Source organism: Mus musculus, chromosome 2 (assembly GCF_000001635.26).
Source record: "Mus musculus strain C57BL/6J chromosome 2, GRCm38.p6 C57BL/6J".
Classification (NCBI taxonomy): domain Eukaryota; kingdom Metazoa; phylum Chordata; class Mammalia; order Rodentia; family Muridae; genus Mus; species Mus musculus.
Window position 1 is genome coordinate 164,939,650 of NC_000068.7, and position 27,219 is coordinate 164,966,868.

Sequence of the window (27,219 nt, forward strand, 5' to 3'; positions counted from 1 at the left end):
GTGCAGCCTTGCTGAACATGTATTCTTGCAAGACGCATGCTTTCCCTGTGATCTTTGGAGTCTGTTGAGCTCAGGGCCTGTGCCTAGTGCTGCAGTCTTTATGGGGTCTTCTGGAGGGAAGACTGGTCCACAGCGCCAGTTCTGTTAGCATACAGACAGATTCCTGAGGGTGACTCTGAACCTACCTGATGCCTGGCACCCCGTGGCTGCACCCAGACTCGTGGACGTCTAGAACCAGCTTTGAGAAGTCAGGGCTCCTGAAATTCGTGACGGTCTCCTCCATCAATAATATATAAATACATCCGCTCTGTTGTCAAAGAAGCCTCAACTGGCAGCCAGTGTTAGCACTGGTTATGTAATGTGACAACTGACTTTAACTTTCTGACCTCAGTTTCCCCCTGGAAATGGGGTCAAAACCCTTTCCACTCAGTGCTGGGATGAAGCTGGACTAAAGCAGGGCGCTCAGGCACCAGAATCACGTGGCAGGCTTGTGAAGTCTAAGACTGGAGGGGTGGGGCAGATGGAGACAGCCTCAGTGGGAGAAGGCTTGCCTCACAAGGCTGTGGGTTTGAATATCAGTACCACAGAAATGAATGAATGAATGAACGAATGACAAGCTGTTGGGGTAGGAACAGGTGAGAATTTGCTTTTCTAAATGTCCCCAGGAGCAGCTGCTACAGGACATCAGGGACCCTGAAAAAGATTGAGAAACAGTGCCAGGTGGAGAACTCAACCTGGTCTTGGAACAGGAGCAAAATCTGTGTGCTATGTGCACCCTCCCTCTCCTGAATTATTCCCCAGGGCCTCGTCTTTCTTTCTGTCAGCAAAGGCTGAGACCACTGAATGTTTAGCCTTGCATTTAGGGGGAGGGGGCGGGGATTTAGCTTCCCTCGAGCTGTCCCCACTGTGAAGAGTCAGAGTTAGGTTACACTTGGATCACAGGAGTCACAGTCTGCTTTCCTGTCGTCCTCCAAAGCCAAACAGCAACACCAAACCATGGAATCACCATATAAGGAAGTCCAGCTGAGGGCGGACTTTTTTGCACACTGGCCATTTTAAGGGTTGTTTTTATTCCCTCCCAAGTATCAAAAGCAACTTTTAAAACGTGTATTTTGAGACTGCACCTGCTTAGCGGAGACGCCACGCATTTTCAAAACTGCTGGTGGACAAACTAATGTGGAGGGAATGGGCCTCACCTTCACCCTCCTCCCTCCATCCTCCTCCCTCCACTTCCGGACCTGACCCAGGATCATCTCTTCCTGGGAACAAGACCCTCAGGCCGTAAGGGAAATCCTCTGGACTGTTGTGCCTCTTCCAGGTAGCTACCGGACTCTCCTTTTTATTCCTGCCCTTCCTCATTCTTGTTTTCTACGGAACCCAGCCAGGTATACCCACTGTTGGTTCAGAGATATGCTCCCCCACCCCAGCCTGGCTTCTGAGCACCCACCCCCAACCCAGATGCTTCCAACCCCCCCCCCCCACACACACACACCAACTTCCTTCTTGACTGAACCAGTGACCCGATCTTAGCATGGGACTTAGAGTCAGAAGGCTGAGGCAGGAACCCTGTCACTTGCCAGCTGGAGGACAATGAGCAATTTAGAACACTTCTCTGAACAAGGCATGGTGACACATTTCTGTAACCCCCATGCTCTAAAGGCAGAGGTACTAGAACCAGAAGTTCAAAGCCACCCTGGGCTGGATACCAAGACCCCGCTTCAAAGGTCAAAGAGCTGGGGGTGTAGTTTATTGGTAGATTGCTTCTCCCAGAGTCCAGGCTGGATCCCCAGTACTGCATAAACCCAGGAATGTAGTGCACATCTCTGATATCAGTGTCCCAGAGATGGAAGGGGAGAGGAGGAACCTCAGAGGAGGTTCAGAAGTTCAAGGTAATTCTCAGCGGTACAGTGAGCTTGCGGTCAGCCCGGTTACATGGGACTTTGTGCCAAAGGGGCAAGACAAAAACCATAAAAGCAAGGCAGAGGCAGGCGGATTTCTGAGTTCGAGGCCAGCCTGGTCTACAGAGTGAGTTCCAGGACAGCCAGGGCAACACAGAGAAACCCTGTCTCGAAAAAAACCAAAACCAACCAACCAACCAACCAAAACCTAAAAAACTAAAAAACAAAAAAACCAAACAAAGCACTTCTCTAAGCTTTGAGACTGTCACCTTGGAAATAGTTCACAATCTCTGCTTCCAGTGGGTGTCGGGGTTTCTGAAAGCACAGATCCAAGTAGGGTCTCAAGGGGACCCAGCATTCAGCACACATGTGCTGTACCGAAGTCTGGAGCTGTGCTGGGCAAACTGTCCAGTGCCCGTGTGCCCAGAGTTAGAACTGCTTCAGAAAGAGGCACCTGGGACACATGCTGACTCTTGGGAGAAGGTTGGGGTCCTAGTCGTGGCTGAACTGAGTCCCTGGTGATTCCCTCGCTCGCTGTGTGGACTTGGGTGAACTCCAATTTTCTCTTCTCTAGAATGGAATTATGAATGAATGCTTATTTGTAACAGGATGAGAGCATTAGAGCAAAGGAATCCTCATAACCCCCCCCCCACGCCTGACCTGTGTCGGTCACTGTGTTAAACGTCTGCAACATGGAGTCCCACAAAATCCTCACTGTTACTCCTCGAAGTAGACTCCTGGGAACCAGGCTCTTAATGAAGGGCCTTGAGCAAGCCGAACACACCCCACAGTTGAGCTACACCTCAGTCATTTTATAGATCATCATTTTACAGATGAAGAAATGGAGTTACAGAGAGACAAAATAGCCTGCCTGAGGTCACACAAGTAAGTGCTAGGAGCTGGGGTTTGAAGCCAGGAGGGCTAATTCCAAAGTTTCCATGCAAGATGCTAAGCACAGACAATGGGGAGACGGAGAGGTGGCTCAGCATCAGGAAATAATCTAGGAGTCAGACTGGGGAATTGCCCCCATCCTGGGGGTGGGGCTGGGAGGGACGGCTGTGGTGGGAGCTTGGGATCTAGTGATACACTTCCTTGGGGGCATCTGTTTCATCTCAGACATGGAGTATGTCTCCCTCACATCCTGCCTGTCAGAGCCTCTGAGGCCTACCTGGCCCTTTCCTCTTCAGCAAATTTGGGAGAAGCCGGTTTAGAATTCCCCCATGCTAGACAGAGGAAGCCGTTCCTTATCTCCGAGGTCATCCCTGCTGTGGAGACCTTCCAATGGCTGTGTAATCTGCCAGTGAGTGACTCAGGACTCCAGGTCTAGCCCGGTCCCTAAGCTCCTTGAAGGGATTGAGAGTCCAAACAACAATTCTAGGTCAAGAGGTCAGAGCTACAGGGGGTCAGGTTTTTGCTTCCTGGGGGGAGGGGGGAGGCACTTCCTGCTCTCTGTCTTCTTTCCTGGGTCCTTAGCTAAACTCTGTTGTGGTGTTAGGGGGAGCTGGGGAAGTTGGGAAGGGGATGTGGTAACCAGAACCACTTCCTGCTATGGCTGTGTTGAAAACCAAGCTTCCCCCAAGTTCCCCTTCATGGGGGGGGGGTGTTGGTGAGCAGGGTGTATGTGTGGGGGTGGCAATGGAGGAAGTTGGGGGTAGGGAGAGAAGTGTTCTTGCTTTGATGGATTCCAAGCCCTGGGTTCTCCCTCCCTCCGCAGTTGGTAAGAAAGAACCAGCAGCAATCCTGAAGGCGAGTGAAGTGGTACCCACTGCTTACCCACTGTTCCAGGCACCTCTGTAACAGGCCCACATGGGAAACACTGTTATTAGCACTTGTTTTTAAGATGGGGGAAATGGTAGGTTGTGTCGATAGCTGGGGTCACACAATGAGCTGAAGCTTGGATTTCGGCAGTCCAATCCCAGAGTGGGAGCCCCCATTGGCCTACTCACTCTGCCTGCCAAGTCCTGGCCTCTGCTGAACTTGTTTCCACATCTGCATGACGAAGGAAATTAGAATAGATGGGGACACCTCCATGTGTGGTGTTTGTATTTCTGTTGACTCTTTTTTTTCTCCCCCAAATTTCTACCCAGTCACAGCAAGTACACTTTTAATACTAGTATTCAGAAGGCATAGGCAAGCAAGTCTCTGAGTTTGAAGTCAGCTGATCTACACAGTGTGTTCTAGGCCAACCAGAGTTTCCTAGTAAGACCCACCTCAAACCACAACACACACACACACACAGCCCCCACTATGCAGGAACATACACATACATGCAAACATACATACATGTAGATACATGTAGGAGCACACATATACATACATGTATACAAGCATTTTCACACGTGAGCACACCCTTGCACACACACATGCAAATGCACACACACCGTGTACTGCATGTCATCTTTATGTGTTTTTTTATGGGATTGTATGTACCACAGTGCTCAGAGGTCAGGGGACAACCTGTAAGAGCTGGTTCTCTTCTACCATGTTAGTCCCTGGGATGAACTCAGCTCCTGGTGCTTGGTGACAATCTCCTTTAACTGCTGAGCCATCTCACTGGCTCTCTGGAAACTGACTTAAGATCCTAGCTCAGAAACAAAAGAAGTGGGGAAGGAGGAGGAAGAAAAGGAGAAAAGAAGCTAGGATCTTAAGTAGCCCAAGCTGGCTTAGAACTTGCTATGCAACCAAGGATGATCTTAGACTCCTGACCCACCTTCCTCTGACACCTGAGGACATAGCACACTTCTTAGCATAATGCTTAGCTTGTGAAACTCAACAAAAATCTGTTCAATAGCTTGTTTTGTTTGTTTGTTTGTTTGTTTTTCGAGGCAGAGTCTCTCTGTCTAGCCCTGTCTATCCTGGAACTCGTTCTGTAGACCAGGCTGGTCTTGAACTCACAGAGATGCACCTGCCTCTGCCTCCTGAGTGCTGGGATTAAAGGCATTTGCCACCACAGTGGAGGCTTATTTATTTGTTTGTTTGTTTGTTTGTTTGTTTATTCATAAGAGGGTCTCATGCAGCCCAGGCTGGCCTCAAACTTGCCAAGTGTTAGGGATTGGCTTTGAACTCTCTCTCCTCTTGCTTTCACTTTCCAAGTGTTGGTGCGGCTAAGTTGAACAGTCATCAAAGATGTGAAGATCTAGCTGGGTGTGGTGGTGCACACCTTTAATCACAGTGCTTGGGAGGCAGAGGCAGGTGGGTCTCTGAGTTCAAGACCAGTCTGGTCTACAGAGAGAGTTCCAGGACAGCCAGGACTACACAGAGAAACCCTGTCTTTAAAACAAAAACCAAGCAACCAAACAAGAAGAGCAACAATAAAAATTGAGCATCCTCACTAACGGTTTGAGTATTTGATGAAACTTTTGGACCATTTATAAAGAAAACTCAACACACACCAGAGGCTCTTCTCTTCCCACTCACCCAGGGAACATTTGGTAACATCAATGGTTGTCACAATGGGTATGGGTGGTGCTGCTGGCACTAGGAGGAAGGGAGGGTGAGGACACCTCTAGACACACTGCAGTGTCTGGGGACATCCCCAAACAAAGGACCACAGCCCCAAGGATAAAGATGCCAAGCTTGATGAGTGTGGTGGGGCATCTTTAATCCCATCACTCAGGAGGCAGAGGCAGGGGGATCTCTATGAGTTGGAGGCCAGGCTGGTCCACACAGCAAAATCTAGGCCAGCCAGGTCTCCATAGTGGGACCCTGCCTCAAAAACAAAACCAAGGGTGTAGAGCTCAAGAAACAAGACATACATAGACATGACATATGGTATAGATGTGGCATACTGCATAGATGTGACATCTAACACAGACGGAACACACCACATAGACATGACATGGTATAGATGTGACATACTGCATAGATGTGACATCTAACACAGACTGGACACACCACGTAGACATGACATATATGTGACATACAACACAGATGACATATGGCATAGATGTGACATATAACAGATGTAACATACCATACAGATAGGACATACATACATACATACATACATACATAGATGTGACATATAACAGAGCCATGGCATAGTGCATAGACATCACATCCACATGTTCAGCATCCTTAACGCAGTTGCTGGCAAGATGGGAATACTGCATAGATTCCTCTGAAGTTCTTGTCTGTCACCTCGATGAAGATCAGGATGGGAGGTCCTCTTATTTTGTTTCCATTTCAAATCTTGTATTAGTCTTTGGCCCCACAGTCCCAGGTCTGTAATATGGTTACCCTGGGACCCTGTCTTCAGCATGTGACCCCTCAAAGTCCTGAGCCTCCAGCCTTATCGTACTAAGGTAGCAGGGGAAGAGAAGGGTTCAGGTGGCAAAGCCCTGGAAACCCACCCATTTCATTCACCTGTACTCTGATCCGCTCCGTCCCCACAGCAGATGAGAATCTTGTACCCTGGCTCTCTGGTTTTTTTTTGGTTTTTTGTTTTTTCGAGACAGGGTTTCTCTGTATAGCCCTGGCTGTCCTGGAACTCACTTCGTAGACCAGGCTGGCCTCGAACTCAGAAATCTGCCTGCCTCTGCCTCCCAAGTGCTGGGATTAAAGGCGTGCACCACCAGATCACGGGGACCTGAGATCATGGGCAAGTCCCTTGACTGCTCTGAGTTGAAGTTTCCTATTCCAGAAAAGCCAGAGTTACCTCCCAAACTAACCTTGTTAGCCAGGCATAGTGTGCACACCTATGACACAGCGCTTGGGAGGCAGAGGCAGGGGATGGGAGTTCAGCACAAGCCTGACTTCCAATTGGACTTTGTCTCAATAGATGGAGGGTGGGCTGGGGAAATGGCCAAGTGGGTCAGAGCATTCATTGTAGAAGCAGGAGGACCCGACTTCGGAGCTACAACATCCACGTAAACAGCTGGGTGCGGCACCTACTTGCTCACCTCCAACACTGACAGATGGAGACTCTGAGACAGGGTTACCAAGGCTTGCTGGCGGCCAGCCTGGCTGCAAATCCCTGGGCTCTTAAGTTTAGGGAGACTCTGCCTCAAAGGAACAAAAGGAAAGATGACAGAGGGGGACAGCCAACATCTCCTCTTGCCTTGGCAGTCATGGATGTGTGTCCCTGCACACACACATATGCACACACACACACAAACACACACACAAACACACACACACAAACACACACACACACACACACACACACGCACACACACACACTAAAACAAATTAACAAACAAAAACAAGGACTAGGAACAGCTCAGTTGTAGAGTACTTGCCTAGCATGTGTGAGACCCTAGAGGCTTGGGCATACACACACACACACACTCATACACAGACACAGACTCACATATGGACACACACACAGTCTCACACATATGGGATAGCAATATATAGGAGAGTTTTGTAGAGAGCGTATCACAACGTCCAACACAATAAATCAAAAAAGTGAATGATCACTGCGGCCTGGAGGTGAAATGCCTTGCCCAAGGTGGTTGGGAAATGACGAGGTTGGGAAATGGTAGACCCAGAACTGCAATTCAGTGCTGGAGCTCACCAGTGAGAAGCATCTAAGAGAAGCTTGGGAGAACACCCAGCTCTCTCTCTCCGGCTCACAGGTCTGTTCGTTGGGAAGCACATGAAGGTCTGGGCACACAGGAGGCTTAGTCAGAACAGCTTGCTGAAGACAGATCAAGGCCCTGCTCCACCATGGTGGCAGGCGAGGAGGATGGAAGGCCGGGGGCTGCCGGCTGTTGGCAAGACTGTGCCAAAGCTTTCCTGAGTGGAGCAGGGCAGGGCTGGAGGAGGGGAAGGGTCCATGACGATCTCACAGCTCGGGAGAGGAAGGTGTTTGCCCCATCCAGGTCACCCCAAGGCTTAGAGCCAAGACCCCAGTCTCCTAATTTCCAATCACAAACCTGACACCATCAACTGAGGTCTCGTGAACACTGCTGAAAGTGGTTTTTCTGTGTTTCGAGAGTCTCATTTTATCCTCAGATCAATATAGGGACAAAGGCTTGAGCGACAAAGGGTCTGTTTTTGTTCTTTAAACAGAAGAGGAAGGATAGTGCTAGCCTGAGAAGGATGAAGCTTCTGCTTGCTCCCACATGTGTGTGTCCCCCCGCCCCCCAGGCTCATCTTTCCTTCCCCAAGGAGTCAGCCTGCTGGAGCTAGGGGTTTGCCCCATGGAATTCCCCAAATCCTGCCTCAAAGAGCCTGCTCCCAGAGGCCAGGAGAGGAAGCTGAGTCAAAGACTCTATCAGGGGGCGGGGATGAGAGGATAGAACCTACAGTGTGGGGATGGGCTCCAGGCTGCACTCTGGCCAGGGAGGGGGTGTCTCAGAAGCCCAAGGAAGAGGGGTCTCGGGCCTCAGGTCTCCCAGTCTTTTACTGGGCTGATCAGTCAGGGCCGTCAGACCTAGGGCTAGGTGAATGCCCCATCCTGCACACCCTCCTTCCCTTTCCCACAAAGTCTGCAGTTTGCAGAAACTAAACCCTGAGTTCTGTGGTTTCCTGTGGGTCTGGGGGTCCTGCCTGACTTGGCAATGGGGGACTGTGGGCAGGGCATAAGGGAGGGGGTAGTGTAAACACACACACACACACACACACACACACACACACACACACACACACACACACGCTGAGTCAGCATAAGCCTGGAGGGGAGGGGCGGGGTCACTGATTCCGTTTTACTGCCTCTTTAAAATCTCTGCAAAGGCAGCGTTAGCCAGAAGCTGCGGTCCTCACCATGAGTCCCTGGCAGCCCCTGCTCCTGGCTCTCCTGGCTTTCGGCTGCAGCTCTGCTGCCCCTTACCAGCGCCAGCCGACTTTTGTGGTCTTCCCCAAAGACCTGAAAACCTCCAACCTCACGGACACCCAGCTGGCAGAGGTAGACAGATGGCTCGGTGGATAGCTGAGAAGGGCTGGTCAGGAAGATGTCCCCCTCTCCCAAGGAATGGGGCCTCAGATATGCTTTCTGGATTTGGGGGTGATGGGCATGTCTGCCAGGGTTAGGCAGTAGGGGGTAGGTGGTCTGGAGGCTCTGGGCAGATTCGGGTCTGTTGGAGGGACAGATTGGGTTCGGCTTCGAAGGGTTGTGACATGGCGCAGGTTGGCAGTGAACAGTTAAACTCTAGTGGGGCTGAGGGGTAGGCATGGTTTATATCATCTGAGGTCGAGGTGTGATGCTGTCCTCAGGATAGGGGAATTCTAGCTGTGTAGGAAGAACTGGTGTCCTGGCCGTAGAGTCCCTAAGCATGTGGCCCAGAGGTCCAGAGCCAAGGTGCCAGAACTCTGTGATGTCTCTGCCCCTTCCTCCATCCACAGGCATACTTGTACCGCTATGGTTACACCCGGGCCGCCCAGATGATGGGAGAGAAGCAGTCTCTACGGCCGGCTTTGCTGATGCTTCAGAAGCAGCTCTCCCTGCCCCAGACTGGTGAGCTGGACAGCCAGACACTAAAGGCCATTCGAACACCACGCTGTGGTGTCCCAGACGTGGGTCGATTCCAAACCTTCAAAGGCCTCAAGTGGGACCATCATAACATCACATACTGGTGAGATGTCGGGCTAGAAGCAGGTGCCTGGGTGGGACTGGAGGCCAGTTTGCACCTCCGGTTAGCTGAACACAAGGGATCCTTAGCAATACAAGTTCCGAGAGAGGCTGCAGCCCTGTGTGTTTTGAAGCGATCGTGGTGTAGCTGCTGCCCCGCCCACCCCCATTTGTAATCCGTGCATGCCCGATCCCCCATCGACGCTGGCTTTTCACCTCCAGGATCCAAAACTACTCTGAAGACTTGCCGCGAGACATGATCGATGACGCCTTCGCGCGCGCCTTCGCGGTGTGGGGCGAGGTGGCACCCCTCACCTTCACCCGCGTGTACGGACCCGAAGCGGACATTGTCATCCAGTTTGGTGTCGCGGGTGAGAATTCCCGGGCTGGGCAGGCTATGGGAGGGACGACCACGGACAGAGTAGAAGGGACAGCAGATCTGTCCGCTCTTATGCCTGCCCCACAATCCCTAGTCGCTGCTTCCACAAATGACCTCCCCCAACCCCCAGCGGCTTTGGAGTCGCAGTCACCTCTTCTCAAAGTCTGGTGCGCTGCTCAGCGGGAGACACAGTCGCTTTCAGTCTCTTGCCCTTAAAGAGAGCAAAGTGTTGCTGATTGAGTCCCTTCCTCTCCGATGGCCTCTTGCAGAGCACGGAGACGGGTATCCCTTCGACGGCAAGGACGGCCTTCTGGCACACGCCTTTCCCCCTGGCGCCGGCGTTCAGGGAGATGCCCATTTCGACGACGACGAGTTGTGGTCGCTGGGCAAAGGCGTCGGTGAGATCCTGAGCCTTCCAGTATCCGCCCCATCCCCACCCCTGTCCCAACTCCCTTCTCTTACACTGGTGTGTGGCCAGACGCCCTGACTCTAGCCTCCTTTCTACAGTGATCCCCACTTACTATGGAAACTCAAATGGTGCCCCATGTCACTTTCCCTTCACCTTCGAGGGACGCTCCTATTCGGCCTGCACCACAGACGGCCGCAACGACGGCACGCCTTGGTGTAGCACAACAGCTGACTACGATAAGGACGGCAAATTTGGTTTCTGCCCTAGTGAGAGTGAGTATGCGCTGGGGGTGGGGAGCGGGGCGCCGCCTTGAAGGTTCCAGAATCTTCTTTCCCAGTCTCTCTTTGCCATCAGTGGTGTGGCTACTCGCCCTCTCCCTGGGTCTGGTCCCCTCTGTGAAATGAGACGCATGCTGGGGCCGGGCTTGGCGGTAATACCGTGGGTCTCCTCAGGACTCTACACGGAGCACGGCAACGGAGAAGGCAAACCCTGTGTGTTCCCGTTCATCTTTGAGGGCCGCTCCTACTCTGCCTGCACCACTAAAGGCCGCTCGGATGGTTACCGCTGGTGCGCCACCACAGCCAACTATGACCAGGATAAACTGTATGGCTTCTGCCCTACCCGAGGTACCTCTGCCCCGCCTATCAGGGTCAGCCCGGCTCTGCTTTCCAGCATTGGTCTCTAAAGGTGGCTTTTCCATCCATTCATTTCCTTCCTCTATTTACCATCCGCCGTCTGCCTCCACACCTCCTCTCCTTGACTCCCAATTGGGCAGCCTTTTTTGTTTACCCTTAGGCTTTGGTCTCCAATCTTAGCCTCTGCCTATCAATATTTTCCGGCTTCCGCGGTGCTCCACAGCGCCCCCTAGGCTTCAAAAACTAGGCCATGGAGGATCTCTAGCTCAGCTTAGTTTGGTCCATCCCTGGCACCATATTAGATCCACCCATCTGGCTCACTTGATTCTTGGTCTCTCCAGTGGACGCGACCGTAGTTGGGGGCAACTCGGCAGGAGAGCTGTGCGTCTTCCCCTTCGTCTTCCTGGGCAAGCAGTACTCTTCCTGTACCAGCGACGGCCGCAGGGATGGGCGCCTCTGGTGTGCGACCACATCGAACTTCGACACTGACAAGAAGTGGGGTTTCTGTCCAGACCAAGGTGAGCGGGGCACTGAGGCTCCTGGGGTGGGGCCTGAGTCACCTCCTGGCAGTCAAGGCGGAGCAGCCAGGGCTGGTGGCATTTCAGACTCCTTCTACCTTCCAGGGTACAGCCTGTTCCTGGTGGCAGCGCACGAGTTCGGCCATGCACTGGGCTTAGATCATTCCAGCGTGCCGGAAGCGCTCATGTACCCGCTGTATAGCTACCTCGAGGGCTTCCCTCTGAATAAAGACGACATAGACGGCATCCAGTATCTGTATGGTGAGGCTGGGGGACAGAGACGAGGAGCAGAGAGAAGGATGTGGCTCAGCTGTAGGAAGAGGAGAGGGGAGAAACGGAACCTCAATATCTATCTGGGTCAGGGCCTGAGTGCCCAGTAAGTGGAGATGGCACTCTAGGCCCGGGTTCAAAAGCCAGCCCAGGGCTGGGTGTGCAGCCTAGTGGTTAGATTACATACTGAATGATGCAAAGCAGACATGAGGCCCTGCGTTTGATCCTCCTCAGCAAGAAGGGTCAGCCAAGCCACTTCATAGGTGAACTTAGTTAGGTGTGTCACTTCCCTCCCATATAAAGTGGCGGCGTGCGATAATAGCGTGGCTCTCATAAGGCTTTGATAGGGTTAACTGAAGTAGAATGATGCCTGACTTTATTAAGTGACATTTGATTGTCTTGTCTTGTTTTTGATCATCATTAACCTTTGAAAAATGGGGATATTTGCTGGGTGGTGGCATAGCAAGCTTGTGATCCCAGAACCCGGGGGGATTGCGACAAAAAAGTTACCATGAGTTTTAGGCTAGCCTGAGCGATACACTAAGCTCCAGGCCAACCTGGGCTACTTAAAGCTCTGACCCAAAGGAACTTCCAAAGATTAGTTGATTTATATTTCTATGGGTGTTTTGCCTGAATGTATGTGCACAAGGTATGTGCAATGCCAGCAGAGGCCAGAAGAGGGCGTCAGATCACTTAGGACTGGAGAAGCAGATTGTTGTTAGCTGCCATGTGGGTATTGGGAAATGAACCCAGGTCCTCTGGAAGAGCAGCCAGTGGTCTTAATTAACTATTGAGCCATGTCTTCAGCCCCCAAAGGAGCTTTTAAAGGCATAGCAGGCCAGGAATGTTTGCCCTTAGGAGTCAGAGGCAGCTCACAGCACTGTTTGACACAGTGGTCACCCAAAAGACTCTCTCCCTGCCTGACTCGGGGAAGGGAGGGACATTCTGCCTGTTCGGTCCTGAGAACCCAGTCCATATCTTCACAGAGCTCAGTTCTGGACACTTAGGCTTGGCATATGAGAAGAGGCTTGCTGCGTGTAGCCTCTAGCTTCAAGGGAAGACTGAAGGCACCATTGCTGGGCTTGGTGGTAGGCTGGGGCTACAGAGAAATGCTGACTAGTGTGTCTTATCTAGTGTCTTGTTTTTAGGTCGTGGCTCTAAGCCTGACCCAAGGCCTCCAGCCACCACCACAACTGAACCACAGCCGACAGCACCTCCCACTATGTGTCCCACTATACCTCCCACGGCCTATCCCACAGTGGGCCCCACGGTTGGCCCTACAGGCGCCCCCTCACCTGGCCCCACAAGCAGCCCGTCACCTGGCCCTACAGGCGCCCCCTCACCTGGCCCTACAGCGCCCCCTACTGCGGGCTCTTCTGAGGCCTCTACAGAGTCTTTGAGTCCGGCAGACAATCCTTGCAATGTGGATGTTTTTGATGCTATTGCTGAGATCCAGGGCGCTCTGCATTTCTTCAAGGACGGGTAAGCAGGGAGGGTGTGTGGGTGAGAGAGGGGGTTTGGAGAGGATCCTGCTTGCGTCTTCCACCAACTTTCTCGGGCCCTGATATTTCCTTTCTTCTCAGTTGGTACTGGAAGTTCCTGAATCATAGAGGAAGCCCATTACAGGGCCCCTTCCTTACTGCCCGCACGTGGCCAGCCCTGCCTGCAACGCTGGACTCCGCCTTTGAGGATCCGCAGACCAAGAGGGTTTTCTTCTTCTCTGGTTAGTTTGTGCCCCTCTAGCTCATCGATCCCTCAGTATCCGTCAGCTTAGGACAGACACCTAGTGTAACCCGTGAAACTGCGACTCCAAAAGAGCGCCCCTGCCCAGCTGATAAGATTTGACATTGGGGGGACGGACGGACGGACGGACGGTACTGAATTGCAATTCCCCTTGAGTAGCTCTGATACTTAGCTTCTCTGGCTCCTGCCTCCTGCCCTTCAAAGAGACTGTGCCACACCTTAGTGTCTACTGACCCTTCTCTTCCGCAGGACGTCAAATGTGGGTGTACACAGGCAAGACCGTGCTGGGCCCCAGGAGTCTGGATAAGTTGGGTCTAGGCCCAGAGGTAACCCACGTCAGCGGGCTTCTCCCGCGTCGTCTCGGGAAGGCTCTGCTGTTCAGCAAGGGGCGTGTCTGGAGGTAAGAGCGACCGAGGCCACCAGTAGGGGGAGCCCTAGCGCCACTCTCCCGCAGCTCTGGGGTGGGGAGCGGGAGAGGCTCATCGCTTGTCCACCTTCCTGCAGATTCGACTTGAAGTCTCAGAAGGTGGATCCCCAGAGCGTCATTCGCGTGGATAAGGAGTTCTCTGGTGTGCCCTGGAACTCACACGACATCTTCCAGTACCAAGGTGAGGGCTGCTGAGGCTGGCCGGGAAGGGTCCCTTCGTGAAATGTCTCCCACACTGGACTCCCTCTCTTAGCGACTGGCTAGTTTCTCAGCAGGAGAGAGCAAGCCCTTGGAGATTGAAGGGAATGTTCTAGATAAGAGCCATATAGAGAGCACCCCAAGTTCACACAGCCCGGACCTAAGGTCCGGATTGCTTGCATATCATTCTTTTCCGGGAACTCCAGTAGAGAACGCAGCTCTCTAGAAGGCTCGTTCCTTGATTATTAAACAGTAGCCAAGGGCCTATAATGTGCAGGACTGCCACTAGGGATACGTGGAGAGGCAAGAAAGTGTCTTTGGGCAAGTCACTACCTCTCTTGGGGCCTCAGTTTCCCCATCTGTAAAATGTATTATCTGGAGCTCTGTTAGGCTAATTCAAAGGCTCAAACCTCCCAAATGTATTATTTTTCAGCCATCTCCTTTATACCCTTCCCTCCAACCATACCGGTAACCCAGTAACCTTTAATATATTCTTCAAGAGTGGGGAGGGTTAGGAGAGGAGGGCAGAGGTTCTGACTGTGACCCCAAACGATACGAAGGTAGAAGAAACTCACACGGCCTTGCCTGTGTGTCCAAGTTCTCGTCTCCTCCCCGTTCTCTTGACATCCTCCGTGCTCCACCGAGGCTGGCTGCTCTTTGAACAGATCAAGGTCCTCCATCCCTTAAGGTCTTCGGGCCCGTTGTCCCCTATTTGGAAGACTTCCCACTTAAACTGTCACCGGGCTGCCTCTCTTCAGGCAAAGGAGAAGATTTAATTGGGGCTGGCTTACAGGTCAGAGGCTCAGTCCATTATTTTCATGGTGGGAAACGAGGTGGCACACAGGCAAACGTGGTGTTGGAGAGGTAGCTGAGAGCTCTACCTCAGCAGCAGGCAGCAAGAAGAGAGAGACACTGGGCTTGGCGTGAACATCTGAAATCTCAAAGCCCACCCTAGTGACACAGGTCCTCCAATAAGGCCACACCCCCTCCCACCTCATAAGTGCCACTCCCTATGGGCCTATAGGGTCCATTTTCATTCAAACCACCACAGGTGCTTGTAAAAATCTTGTTCCTTTTGTCAATGATGAGGGAGCAGAGGACTCAGCTTTCTTGTGTGTTCTTGTTTCCCGTAGACAAAGCCTATTTCTGCCATGGCAAATTCTTCTGGCGTGTGAGTTTCCAAAATGAGGTGAACAAGGTGGACCATGAGGTGAACCAGGTGGACGACGTGGGCTACGTGACCTACGACCTCCTGCAGTGCCCTTGAACTAGGGCTCCTTCTTTGCTTCAACCGTGCAGTGCAAGTCTCTAGAGACCACCACCACCACCACCACACACAAACCCCATCCGAGGGAAAGGTGCTAGCTGGCCAGGTACAGACTGGTGATCTCTTCTAGAGACTGGGAAGGAGTGGAGGCAGGCAGGGCTCTCTCTGCCCACCGTCCTTTCTTGTTGGACTGTTTCTAATAAACACGGATCCCCAACCTTTTCCAGCTACTTTAGTCAATCAGCTTATCTGTAGTTGCAGATGCATCCGAGCAAGAAGACAACTTTGTAGGGTGGATTCTGACCTTTTATTTTTGTGTGGCGTCTGAGAATTGAATCAGCTGGCTTTTGTGACAGGCACTTCACCGGCTAAACCACCTCTCCCGACTCCAGCCCTTTTATTTATTATGTATGAGGTTATGTTCACATGCATGTATTTAACCCACAGAATGCTTACTGTGTGTCGGGCGCGGCTCCAACCGCTGCATAAATATTAAGGTATTCAGTTGCCCCTACTGGAAGGTATTATGTAACTATTTCTCTCTTACATTGGAGAACACCACCGAGCTATCCACTCATCAAACATTTATTGAGAGCATCCCTAGGGAGCCAGGCTCTCTACTGGGCGTTAGGGACAGAAATGTTGGTTCTTCCTTCAAGGATTGCTCAGAGATTCTCCGTGTCCTGTAAATCTGCTGAAACCAGACCCCAGACTCCTCTCTCTCCCGAGAGTCCAACTCACTCACTGTGGTTGCTGGCAGCTGCAGCATGCGTATACAGCATGTGTGCTAGAGAGGTAGAGGGGGTCTGTGCGTTATGGTTCAGGTCAGACTGTGTCCTCCAGGTGAGATGACCCCTCAGCTGGAACTGATCCAGGAAGGATAACCAAGTGTCTTCCTGGCAGTCTTTTTTAAATAAATGAATAAATGAATATTTACTTATTTATGTGTGTGTGTGTGTGCACATGTGTGCTGATGCCTCAGGAGGCCAGAAGAGGGCGCTGGATCCTTTGGAATTAGAGTTGTGGGCTGTAATGCACTGCCCCAGGCCAATGCTGGGGGCCAAATTCTGATCCCTACAACAGCAGCAAGGGCATTGAAGCTACCTCTCTAGCCAACCATCTCGCCAAACCAGCCTGAAAATGGACACACAGGATGGCGGTCATAGCATTCAAATCCTGAGAAGCTAGCTAGCAATGGGGACACGTGGGGACTTGTGCCCACTGAGGAGAGCCCAACCAGGGTGAGCATGAGGGTGTGTGCTCAGTGAAAGGCTGGAAAGAAGAGGGAGGCTGGGGTGATGTAACTGTGTTCCACCTGAGAAGTCCAAGCAGGAGTCTGGAGTAGCCCAGAGAAACCCCACTAACACCACCAAGCTTATTTGGGGTGCTCCTCTCCCTGCTGGACTCTGTATCTCAGGAATGAGCCACTCCCATCTACACACAAGCATTCCTTAACACGCCTTGTTTAAAACCTCTCTCTGTCCTGACTTGTGGGCCTGTGTCCCGGAGGCTTTCTACGGAGATCTCTGGCCCAGCCTGGTGCGAGAGTTCTGGTGAAGGGAAGCGAGTGTGGGCAGGGAGAGGAGGTCACTTCAGCTGCTTCTGCTGCTGCAGTTGGCTCCACCTCCATCTCTGCTGTGCCTGCCAGATTGCTCAGTTACTCTGCACAGTCCTGCACTGAGTAGGGTCTGGCTGGGCTAATGAGAGACGGACTAGCTAGTGAGGAGTGCGGAGCTTCAGGCAGCATTTTGGGAGAGCAGACCTCTTCCCAAGTGTTACAGCTCTTAGGACAGAAGGCTCAGAGGATGGAGTAGTTCTCGCACACACCTCTGATCCTTCCAGATAGGATTCTTATATACAGTTTTGGGGGTGGGTAAGGGTCTGACAACAGGTACTTCTCATTGGTTTGGTCTGAGAGCTTTGGGGAAACCTTATTTGCATGGGGGAGGGCTTGGTGCTGCTCCTCCGTGACTGATGGCCACATAACTCTTTGTGTGTGTTGGGGGGCAGGCTGTGGGAGGCTGTAGCTACATGACAGGAGCCAGGGACCTGGGAGGCGGGACCAAACACTTCCCATCCCATGCAGGTGGAAATCACCACCCACTGGGTCACTGGGGACCAGGCTGTCTGTGCACAGCCCTCTGCCCCACACTGACTCCCCCGGGGTTACTATCCTGCTTCTCTGGTCCCAGGCCCACGCCCAGTAGAACTTACCCATAGGTGAATCTCACTCCCCTCTCAGCTTCCTTGTTGCTGGCTGTAAACAACGCTCACCACAGGCTCCTGCCTCACAAGGCCACTGGCTCCCGTGTGGCTCCCGTGTGGCTCCCGTGTGGCTCCCGTGCGGCTCCCGTGTGGCTCCCGTGTGGCTCCTGTGCGACTCCCGGTCAGCACAGTGAACACTGTCCCTTCACACACACATGCATGGGACAGTCCACCTTGCTTTCTCCCCAGAAATACTTTGCATACCTCCTGGTTCTTTTCTTCCTCTCTGTAGCCTCTCGTGGGAGCGCACCCTAAGGTTCAATTCTCAGAGTCCTCTTGGGACACTTGTTCCCCTGATCTCACCAAGCAACCTACTCTGAACAGCAAGCATCTCCAGGCAAAAGACTCCAGACTGACATTTCCCAGCTGAGCCTCTCCCCAGAGCCCTAGACTCAGGTTCCTCTGCCTGCTCTTTGTGACCTAATAGGCTTTCCGTCTAAACAGACCGAACTCTCTCCTCTTCCAGCTGTCACCATGCTGTGTGACTGTGGATGCACACATTCATACACAGAGGATGACAGCTCTTAGGAGTTCTTTCTTTCCACAGTGACTACCCAGCAAACACTTTCATATGCTAAACCATCTCATTGCCAGCCCCCACTGTTTAAATACTTCTGGAAGGTGTGTTGTACCTCTTGTGTCTCTTGAATCCCTTTGTTCAACAATGTCTTTGTGAGCTTTGTGCATATTTTGTAAACAATGAATGGCTAATTCTCAGTACTTTACCCAAATCCATTGTGTGAACGCCTGGCAATGATCTATTTTTGCTACTGCTAGACATTTGGCTATATTCTGGTCTGGGATCATTATGAGTAATGTGGCTATGAGCATTTTTGGAAAATTCTTGGTGAGGGAGTGGCTGGAAAGATAGCGCAGGGGTTAAAGTACTTGCTGGTCTTGCAGATGGTTCCCAGCGCCCAAATCTGGCGGCTCAAAGTTGCCTGTAGCTCCAGTTCGAGGGGATCCAACGCCCTCTTCTGGCTTCAATGGGTACTGCACACACACAACTAAAAGTTTTTGAGAGCAGACAGACAAACATTTCTTCTTCTGCCCACAAACCAGAGTAAAACTGGGCTGAAGGGTGGCATGGACTTGCCTAGACTTAGGTTAGGAGATGTGACAAAGTGTTCCAGAGTGGCGTTGGCTGTTCCTATTTCCCACAGTGCAGCTGTTGTCCTATTCCACTGTGGTGCTTAGCCCAGCTGCAGGCCCCGCTGCCTGTGCTCCCGTGCATCTGATGTCACTACTTCTCTAGACTGGGCACGATTAATTACCCCTTCCTTAGACTCCCCGTATCCACTCCTGCCTCCTGCCTGTGTGTGTGTGTGTGTGTGTGTGTGTGTGTGTGTGTGTGTGTGTGTGTGCTCCCATAAACACCTGTAGGTGCAGGCAGAGGCCAGAGGTCATGGCACCTTGGTTATTATCTCCAGGTGCTCTCCATCTTGATTTTAAAACATATTACAGTTCTTTAACTGGCTATGTGTATGCAAATGGGCACCCACATGCTAACAGCACTTGCATGGTGGTCAGTGGATCACTGGCAGGAGCTGCGTCTTTACGTTTTGTGGCTCGGGGATCAAACTCACTTTGTTAGACTTGTTGGCAAGAGTCTTTAGCTGATGAGCCAGCCATCTTTCCACCCTCTGCTCCATCTTGTTTTTGAGACAGGGTCTCTCTCTCTCTCTCTCTCTGACTTAGGACCTGGTTGGGCTAGGTGCCACTGAGCCCCAAGATAACCCATGCTTCTGCCCTGTATGCCCCATGTACTTTTCTGAGTAATCCCCCATTATTTTACTCAGATCCCAGAGCCCTTGATCTTGTTTAACTACAAACTAGACCTCACTCTCCCTCTGGACCAAAACTTCCCATGCTTTCCCTTTTGGATTAGAAACGCGTTCAGGGGCCTGGAGAGATGGCTCAGCGGTTAAGAGCACTGCTCTCCCAGAGGTCCTGAGTTCAATTCCCAGCAACCACAAGGCTCACAACCATCTGTAATGGGATCTGATGCCCTGTTTTGGCAAGTATTAAGACAACTACAGGGGCTGGAGAGATGGCTCAGTGGGTAAGAGCACCCGACTGCTGGTCCGGAGTTCAAATCCCAGCAACTATGTGGTGGCTCACAACCATCTGTAACGAGATCTGACTCCCTCTTCTGGGGTGTCTGAAGACAGCGACAGTGTACATACATTAAATAAATAAATAAATAAATAAATAAATCTTAAAAAAAAAGACAACTACAGTGTGCTCATATACATAAAATAGAATAAATAAAATAAAATAAAATAAATCTTTTAAAAAACCCTCAGGTTCCTCCTTTTAAAAATTGTCTTAGGTTTTTATTGCTGTGACAGGAACTAGTCAGAGGACTAGAAACAGCCTGGGAAATAAAGGTTGTTTGTTTAATATCAGCTTAGAAGTCCCAATCCCAACCATCCCTGAGGAAAGTCAGAGCAAAGGCTGGAGACAGGAACCTGGAGGCCAGAACTGAAGCAGAGGCCATGAAGGAACACTGCTTACTGGCTAGCGCCTCATGGCTTGCTCAGCCTGCTTTCATATAGCACCCAGGACCACCCGCACAGGGGTGGTACCACTCAAGAAAACGACCCACAGCTTTGTCTACAGACCAATCTGGTGAAGGCATTTTCTCAGTTGGATTTCCCGATTCTAAAATGACTCTAGTTTTTGCCACGTTGAAATAAAACTAGCACGCACGGGGCTGGAGAGATGGCTCAGCGGTTAAGAGCACTGACAGCTCTTCCAAAGGTCCTGAGTTCAATTCCCAGCAACCACATGGTGGCTCACAACCATCTGTTATGAGATCTGGCGCTCTCTGCTGGAGTGTCTGAAGACAACTACAGTGTACTTACATATAATAAATACATCTTTAAAAAAAACAAACAAAAAACAAGCAGCACGCACAGCCTTCAAGAGGTTGATTGCTCTGTCTTTCTCATGTCTATCACATTCACTCAATGCAGACACAGTGGCCATCCTTACTGGTTCGTGAACCGTCCAGGTTCCTTCTCACCCCAGGCCTTTGTCCTTGTTACTCGAGAATGCCTAGGCTTAAACTCAGGGTCCTGTGCCTGCCAGGCAAGCATCCCTCTACCGAGCTCTATCTCTAGACCCACGTATTTGCTGCTGCTTCTGCTGAGTTCTTCTTCCCAGAGACCTTTGCGTCGTTAGTTCTCATTACAAGTGAGATCTTAGCTCAAGTCTTATGCTTTCTGGGACCCCTTCTCTCGGGTCACTCTCTAGTTCTCCTCATCAGTGGCCCCAATTTTCCTTCTTCAGATATGGCATAGTCTCATATCTACCTATTTGCTCACACACTTCCTCTGGTGTCCTCCTTAGAACATGAGAATCAGGAAGGCAAGTAAGCAGTTAATGGTCACTACTGTACGGGCAGAGGTCTCTGTTGCCTATAACAGTGATCCATCAACTTGTGCTGAGTGAACGAGCCCAGGTGTTCAGGAGAACCTAGCAGAGGTGGGGAAGTCCTCCGTGAGAAATGACTCATATATGGGTGGGCTCCTCAGGGGCTCTTCTGGTGAAACTCAGAGTCCGGGGCCACAAGGAGAAGTGGCCAGATTGGGGAGGTTGGGCACAGCGGGCACTAGGACCCGGCGCGGCGCGCGGCAGGCGGGGAAGCTCTTGGCGCTCCAGCAGCCCGGCTGCGGCCACTTGTGCGATCCCGCCGCCCCGCGCGCCATGAGCCGCAGGTTCACGGTCACCTCGCTGCCCCCCGCAGCGTCCGCCGCCTCCGCTGACCCAGAGTCCCGCCGGCATTCGGTGGCCGATCCCCGCCGGCTCCCGAGGGAAGACGTCAAAGGTAGAGGCCGCGGGGGGGGGGGGGGGGGCGGGACAGCTGGGGGCGGGGCGAGAGGGCGGGGCCACTGCAGAGTGGGGCGGGGCCTGGGTTGGGCGAGGGGGCTGCAGGGAGCGGACAGTAGTGCGGCCCCAAGGACTTGGGGCGCCCTAGAGGGAAGGGCGAGGGGGCGTGACCGGATCCTGGTGGGCGGGGCCACAGGGGAGCAAGTAGGGTCAGGAAAAGAGCCTGGGCAGGGGCTAGGGAGGAAGGGGCGAGCTGGAGGCTGAGGGCCTGGGTCTGGGTCTGGAGGGAAGTAGGCCCAAGCATTAAGGAGGTGGGGACCTTGAGGAGAGGGAGTGGGACCAAGGAGCGGGGACTATGAGATTGGGGTGTCCAGAGCTGCGGTGAAGCAGGCCTAGGTCGATTTGGGGGGCCAAACAGAACGGATTGGGCTGGGAGGATCAAAGGAGGACCAGGTTGGGTGGGTGGGGTCGCTGAGGCAGAAGCTACGTTAACGGATCCTTGATGCCCAGCGGATTCTCTAGTCTTCTGTCTCTTCTTAGAGAGTCGGAATGCCTGGGTATCCCCTAAAGGAGACCGCAGACAGGGAAATTAGTTTGAATCGTAGGCAGTTAGGTCTGGGAAGGATGTCAAAGGACCCAGTCCCAGTCCTTGGGCATTCATCTCCGTCTGAGGGAGGAGCTAGCTGAGCTGGAGATGGGGGTGCAGAGTTCAGTGATCTTGTAATGAAGTCACACTCAGCTACACTGGAGAGGGCCAAGGGATCCTTCTGGCTCTCTGAAAAGAAGTGACATCCTGGTTACAGAAACAATCCCCTCTGCAAGGGTCACTTCCAGGGTTTTCCCCTCGTCCTAGCTCTGTGCCATTCTCCTTTGGAAGGAGAGAGGGTCGAATAGGCTTGGAGCGGCCCCAAGGCCGGGAAAAGATGAGAGAGAGAGAGAGAGAGAGAGAGAGAGAGAGAGAGAGTTAGTTCCCTGGTCGCTAGGGGTCGCTCATGAGCCGCGGGTGAGCTCGCATTGCCTGGAGCTAACAAGCCTGTTTTGGGGGGTTTCCTTCAGATGGTTCCTCAAGGTATGGACAACTCCAGGTCTGGACTCCCGCAGGTTCCAGTCAGGTGACCCAACCACCTCACGGATTGTGAACACTCGGGGTTCTTCCTGCTCTCCCTCTTTGCTGTCACTTCCCTTGTTTCTCCTTTAAAAAAAATGGCTCATCAAACGGCTCAGAATCAAAAATTTCAATACCTCATCACTGTTTTCTCTTCTCATCAAATCCAATCGTTTCTCGTGATTTGGCCACTGACCTTCAAAACTGATCCAGAGTTCTGTTACATTTCTCCTCTTTGGTCACCACCCACCCTCCTGGTCCAAGCCTGTAATGTTGCTCACACATCCAGGGCCACAGCCTCCTCTCTGCTCTCCCGGCGGCCAGCCAGGTCTACCCATCCCACACTAAGATGTCCATCACTATCGGATAAAGGCCAAACCCTTCAGCCTGTCGTTCAGTTTCCTTCTTCATCTGCATCTGGTATGTCTCATCCTGCTTACCCCACCCCCACCCTGCCCCACTTCCACAAGCTGGGAAAACTCCAGCTCATTCTGTAAGTTCTAGCTCTCGTCCCACTGCTTCTGCTATCCCTTTCACTTTCCCTTGCTCCCAGGAAGAGGCCATCATTCCCCTTCAGCCTGTCCATCAGAGCACATTTCCAGAGGATGCTGGTTCAAGCACATTAAAGACAGAGGCCGTGTCTCTTTCTCTCTGTGTTCTCAATTCTAGGCCCAAAGCCTAGCAGTGAGTGACCAGTGCTCATCAGAGTATGTGGCTCTAAATCTTCTCCGTCTCCTCCATGTTTGCCACCTCTCCTCCTGTTCCTCAGACCTTGGCCAGGGAATAAGATGTTGGGGACTCGTGTCCCAAGGTGATGGCTCAGTTTTTCCGTTTTACACCCTCCAAACACCTGCACCACTGAAGTAAAATATAGACCTGGAATTTGACTGTCCAAATTGTATGTGGGAAGTGTGTGGAACGTTGTGTGCCTGTGGTTGGGGCTGTGTGCGCATGTCTTGATGTGACTATCTCTCGGCAGCTTGCGTGGCCTGTCAGGTACTCAGTGAGTTCTTACATGACACACTGTCCTGCCAGTGTGTGTGACAGCCATGGCAGTGTGTCTGTTTCCCTGTTTGCATCCTTGAGGTCACTCAGAGTCCCCTTTTGCCATGATTTGGGTGACTTCCTTACCACTCAAGCCCTCAGATGACCTCAAGCACATCCCGCATGAAGGTCACTGAACTGAGAATTAGATGAACACTCCCCGGGGGACTTAGCATCTGCTATCTTTTCCACAGCTGCTTTTGTGTCAGTCTTTAGACATAAGAGTCAGTCAGTCAGCAGCCCAAAGAGATGCTCTCCCCACCTCTGTCTCCAGGCCCAACGGGAGCGGTGACAGCATGTATAAGGCCGGGAGTGCCAATGGGGAGAGCTTGGCAAACCACACGTGTTGTGAGCATCCTGTTTTACAGTGGGCCCAGGAGATAGGATTTGCCCCTTGGCGTGTCACCTGCTATATGGCCTCCAGGAATGAAGAGGGCAGGTGAGCGGCTGAGCCTTGAGTGCACCATTAACCCTGGACTATATATACTCACATGCTTCAGCTGCCTCTCTGGGTCCAGGGAAGGAAGGTTGATGGTGACCTCCTGGGACAGAAGTAGAAATGGGACAAAGTCTTGCATCTCTGAGCCAAGCCCATATCCTTTCACTTACACCCCCTGCTTTGACTTTTCAGGGGAGCCTGGACAATGGAAAGGAACCCTGGGGCTGGCCAGGCTCACAGAAATTGGGGTGTGCCTTTATGGAGGAGGGATGAAGCAAGACCGTAAGATGGGCTCCACATGCTCTGGGCCAAGCTCTATGGTATCATCTCAGACACACTGCTTTCTCTCCCTGGGCCTCAGTTTACCTGTCTGTAGCATAGAGTAGAAAGAGTCCTTCCTCCAATAATAGTAGTGATGGTGAGTTTGTGGTGGTAGTCCCACCTGTAATCCCAGGTGCCTAAGGCAGTCCAGCCCTTGGTAATAAAGACCCTGGTTCCAAGTCCAACCAAACCAAACCCTCCAAGCAGACAACAGAAAAATCAAGGGAGAGGTTTGGGTGATCTTTAAGGGTGGGGCTCCCTAGGACTCAGATCTCATGTTTCAGTCTCTCTATCTGTAAATTGGGAAGAATGATGGTGTGTGTGTGTGTGTGTGTGTGTGTGTGTGTGTGTGTGTGTGTGTGTGTGTGAGAGAGAGAGAGAGAGAGAGGTGCTGGATACCTCTGCCCAATTGGTTTCTTCAGTTTCAATCAAGACTCAGAACCTCACTGCCCACCTCAGCCCAAGGTGAGCCCTAGGAATCTCCATGACAACAAACTGGTTATGAACAGGGCTGCAGTTGCCATGGCGACAGGTCTCTCTCTCTCTCTCTCTCTCTCTCTCTCTCTCTCTCTCTCTCTCTCTCTCTCCTCTCTCTCTCCCTTCCCCCTCCCTCTATTTCACATCCCCCTCTCTCCCCTCCTCTCTTCTCAATGAACCAGAGCTATCTGCAGGCCCCAGCTTTCCCAGACGGGGTGAGGGGAGGGCTCAGTTACTCGAGAAGGGGTCCAGATTGGGAAATTGGGAAGATAGGCTGAGTCTGCAGGGGAATAGGGGGCTGTTGGGGTGCTGTTGCCATGGTGACGGGGCTGCAGCCTGTTAATTAAGCCCCCGGTTGCCACGGAGACGGTGGTGGTTGACGTGCTCTGCGGCAAGCCCTGTGTGTGTGGGGTGTGCTATGCACTGGACTCAACTCACTGCTGGGATCTGGGTCTGGAGGAGAGAGCATGGAGGAAGGGTGGAGAGAGGTCTTGGGTGGAGCCTTAGCTCTGTGACAGGAGGTGGGTAGGTCATGGGGTAATAAGAATGGGGAGTGAGGGAGCTGAATTGGAATACTCTGCCTGTGGAAACAAGATGCAGATGGGTCTTCAGCTTAGTGGCAAGGGCCTGCCTAGGGGTTAGGTACTGGATTCTAGTCTCCATTTGTAACTCAGCCTCCCATTCCATTCCATTTCTAGACTCCAATTTCACCATAAGTGGTAAATGGAAAAAAATAATTTATGAAGTCCTTTCTAGCACCCCAGTCCTCCTGCAGGGAGGCAGCTTCACTGAGCTTCTGAGAGACACAAGGTGGGAGGGCGTATGAATTTTAGAGACTCTGAATTCAAAAATAGGACCCTGCTTGGCTGTCCCTTAAGCTGTTCTATCCAGTTTTCCTCTGCTGCTCCATCTTCCTAGGGCTTTGGGTCCCTCCTCACCCCCTGCATAGGGAGGGGGGCTGAGTGGTGGTCTTGTTCCTGGGCCTCAGAGTGGAAAGCCACTTCTTATTGGCCAAGGCTGGCTGAGTAGGAGGTGCTTACAATGAGTTTTCTCTTTTCTGAAGACCTCATTAGGAAGGTGAGGGAGGTGACCCAGCCTCCTTGAGTGGCATCAGTTGAAGGGCTTAGGGTCTTCCTTTGGGACTCTACCCTTGCTTGGTCTGTACGTCCCAGAAAGACCTACTCACTTTGCAGTGTTCTGTCTGGCTTGGCACTCATGTGTAGACCATGCTAGCTTCAAACTTGTCTTGAGAGCCCTGCTTGCAACTCCTAATAGGTGTGCACCCCTACCCTCAGCTAGGTACCCCCAAATACTTTTGTGGTATTGGGGATTGAACATGGAGCCTTGTGCATATTAGACAAGCTCTCACCCACAGAGCTATGGTCTTAATCTAAGACTCATAGAAGACAGGAAGGAATCTCTCCTTTATTTTATGGATGCAGATGCTGAAGACCAGAGAGAGGGACTAGATTTTGACCAGGAATAAGCAGAATTCTGCAGCAGAGGAGAGGATAGAACCCGTATTTCCCACATCTTGAGTGGCCTTCCAGGTCAGAGCTCTAGTGAGGATTGGCAGTGAGGCAGTCACTCTGGCCTTCATCTGTTTCTCACGTCCCCACGGATAGGTTTACTCCCAGGGTGATCAGAGAAGCAATGGCACCAGGACCAGAGATGAAGAAGCATGCCCTAATGGTCCTCGCCTCCACAAATCTGCTCAGACAAACGTACCTCACATTTTGCCCTTTAACACTTCTCTACAGAATAATACAGATTGGTGTGTGTGTGAGAGAGAGAGACACGTATAACTGACTGACTCTGGGACAGCCAAGGGTATCAAGTACTTACACCTTCTTAAATTGTTTTTGTTATTGTGTATGTGTGCAAATGACTTGCAAGAGTCAGTTCTCATCTTTAATGGTATGGGTCCTAAGGTCTGAACTTGGCTTGTCAGGTTTGGTTGTGTCTTATTACTGAGCTAACACTATCTGCCAAATGCTCACATCTTGTCTGAATGTTAATTCTCCATCGTAACAGATTATCTGGGTGTCCTCAAAACCAAACGGCGTAGGCACCTTGTTGGCAAATCCCTTAGAAGCACCTTTGAGTCCATCGAAGAAGACCCCACTGTTGGCTTAGTCTGAAACCACTGACAGATTCCATAGAGCCAGCTTGTCTGCCGACTCTGTCCAAGGTCCTGAAAATGCCTGCCTATTAAGAGTATCTCGCAGACACGGGAGGCTTACTGCTCCAGCCAAGGGGTCGCCTCTAGTCCTGCATTTTTCTAACCTGGGCACAGAAGGGGAAAAGCCCATCCCAGACTCAAACTCTGCTGATTTTTTTCCCCTGGAGCAGAGAATCAGAGGCAGCTGGTAGTGTAGATATGATTGTATTCTTGTCTCTTTCATTGGAGGCAAGATCAATTTAAAAAGAGGTTCTATTGAGAAGAGACCTAAGTTGGAGTAAATAGAAATGGGTTC

At 51.8% G+C, this 27,219-nt stretch overlaps 2 protein-coding genes across 4 annotated transcripts in view; both read left to right on the forward strand.

Moving 5' to 3' along the window:
• The first annotated feature begins 676 nt into the window (after positions 1-676).
• Mmp9 (matrix metallopeptidase 9) lies at positions 677-16,201 on the forward strand. 2 transcript variants are annotated; one of them, XM_006498861.3, is made up of 13 exons: positions 677-1,318; positions 9,186-9,415; positions 9,634-9,782; positions 10,060-10,188; positions 10,298-10,471; positions 10,652-10,825; positions 11,176-11,352; positions 11,458-11,613; positions 12,771-13,104; positions 13,206-13,345; positions 13,615-13,765; positions 13,870-13,973; positions 15,124-16,201. In XM_006498861.3, the coding sequence occupies exons 2-13, from the start codon at positions 9,225-9,227 to the stop codon at positions 15,255-15,257; spliced, it is 2,013 nt and encodes a 670-aa protein (XP_006498924.1). In that variant the 5' UTR covers positions 677-1,318; positions 9,186-9,224; the 3' UTR covers positions 15,258-16,201. The 2 variants fall into 2 exon arrangements, with proteins under 2 accessions (XP_006498924.1, NP_038627.1); NM_013599.4 differs by lacking the exon at positions 677-1,318 and adding an exon at positions 8,570-8,748.
• Positions 16,202-21,196: 4,995 nt separating this feature from the next.
• Slc12a5 (solute carrier family 12, member 5) overlaps positions 21,197-27,219 on the forward strand; it is a 38,886-nt gene continuing 32,863 nt past the window's right edge. For both annotated transcript variants that reach the window (NM_001355480.1, NM_001355481.1), the window contains exon 1: positions 21,197-21,354. In NM_001355480.1, the coding sequence (NP_001342409.1) occupies positions 21,234-21,354 (121 nt within the window). In that variant the 5' untranslated portion in view covers positions 21,197-21,233. The remainder of the gene's footprint in view (positions 21,355-27,219) is intronic.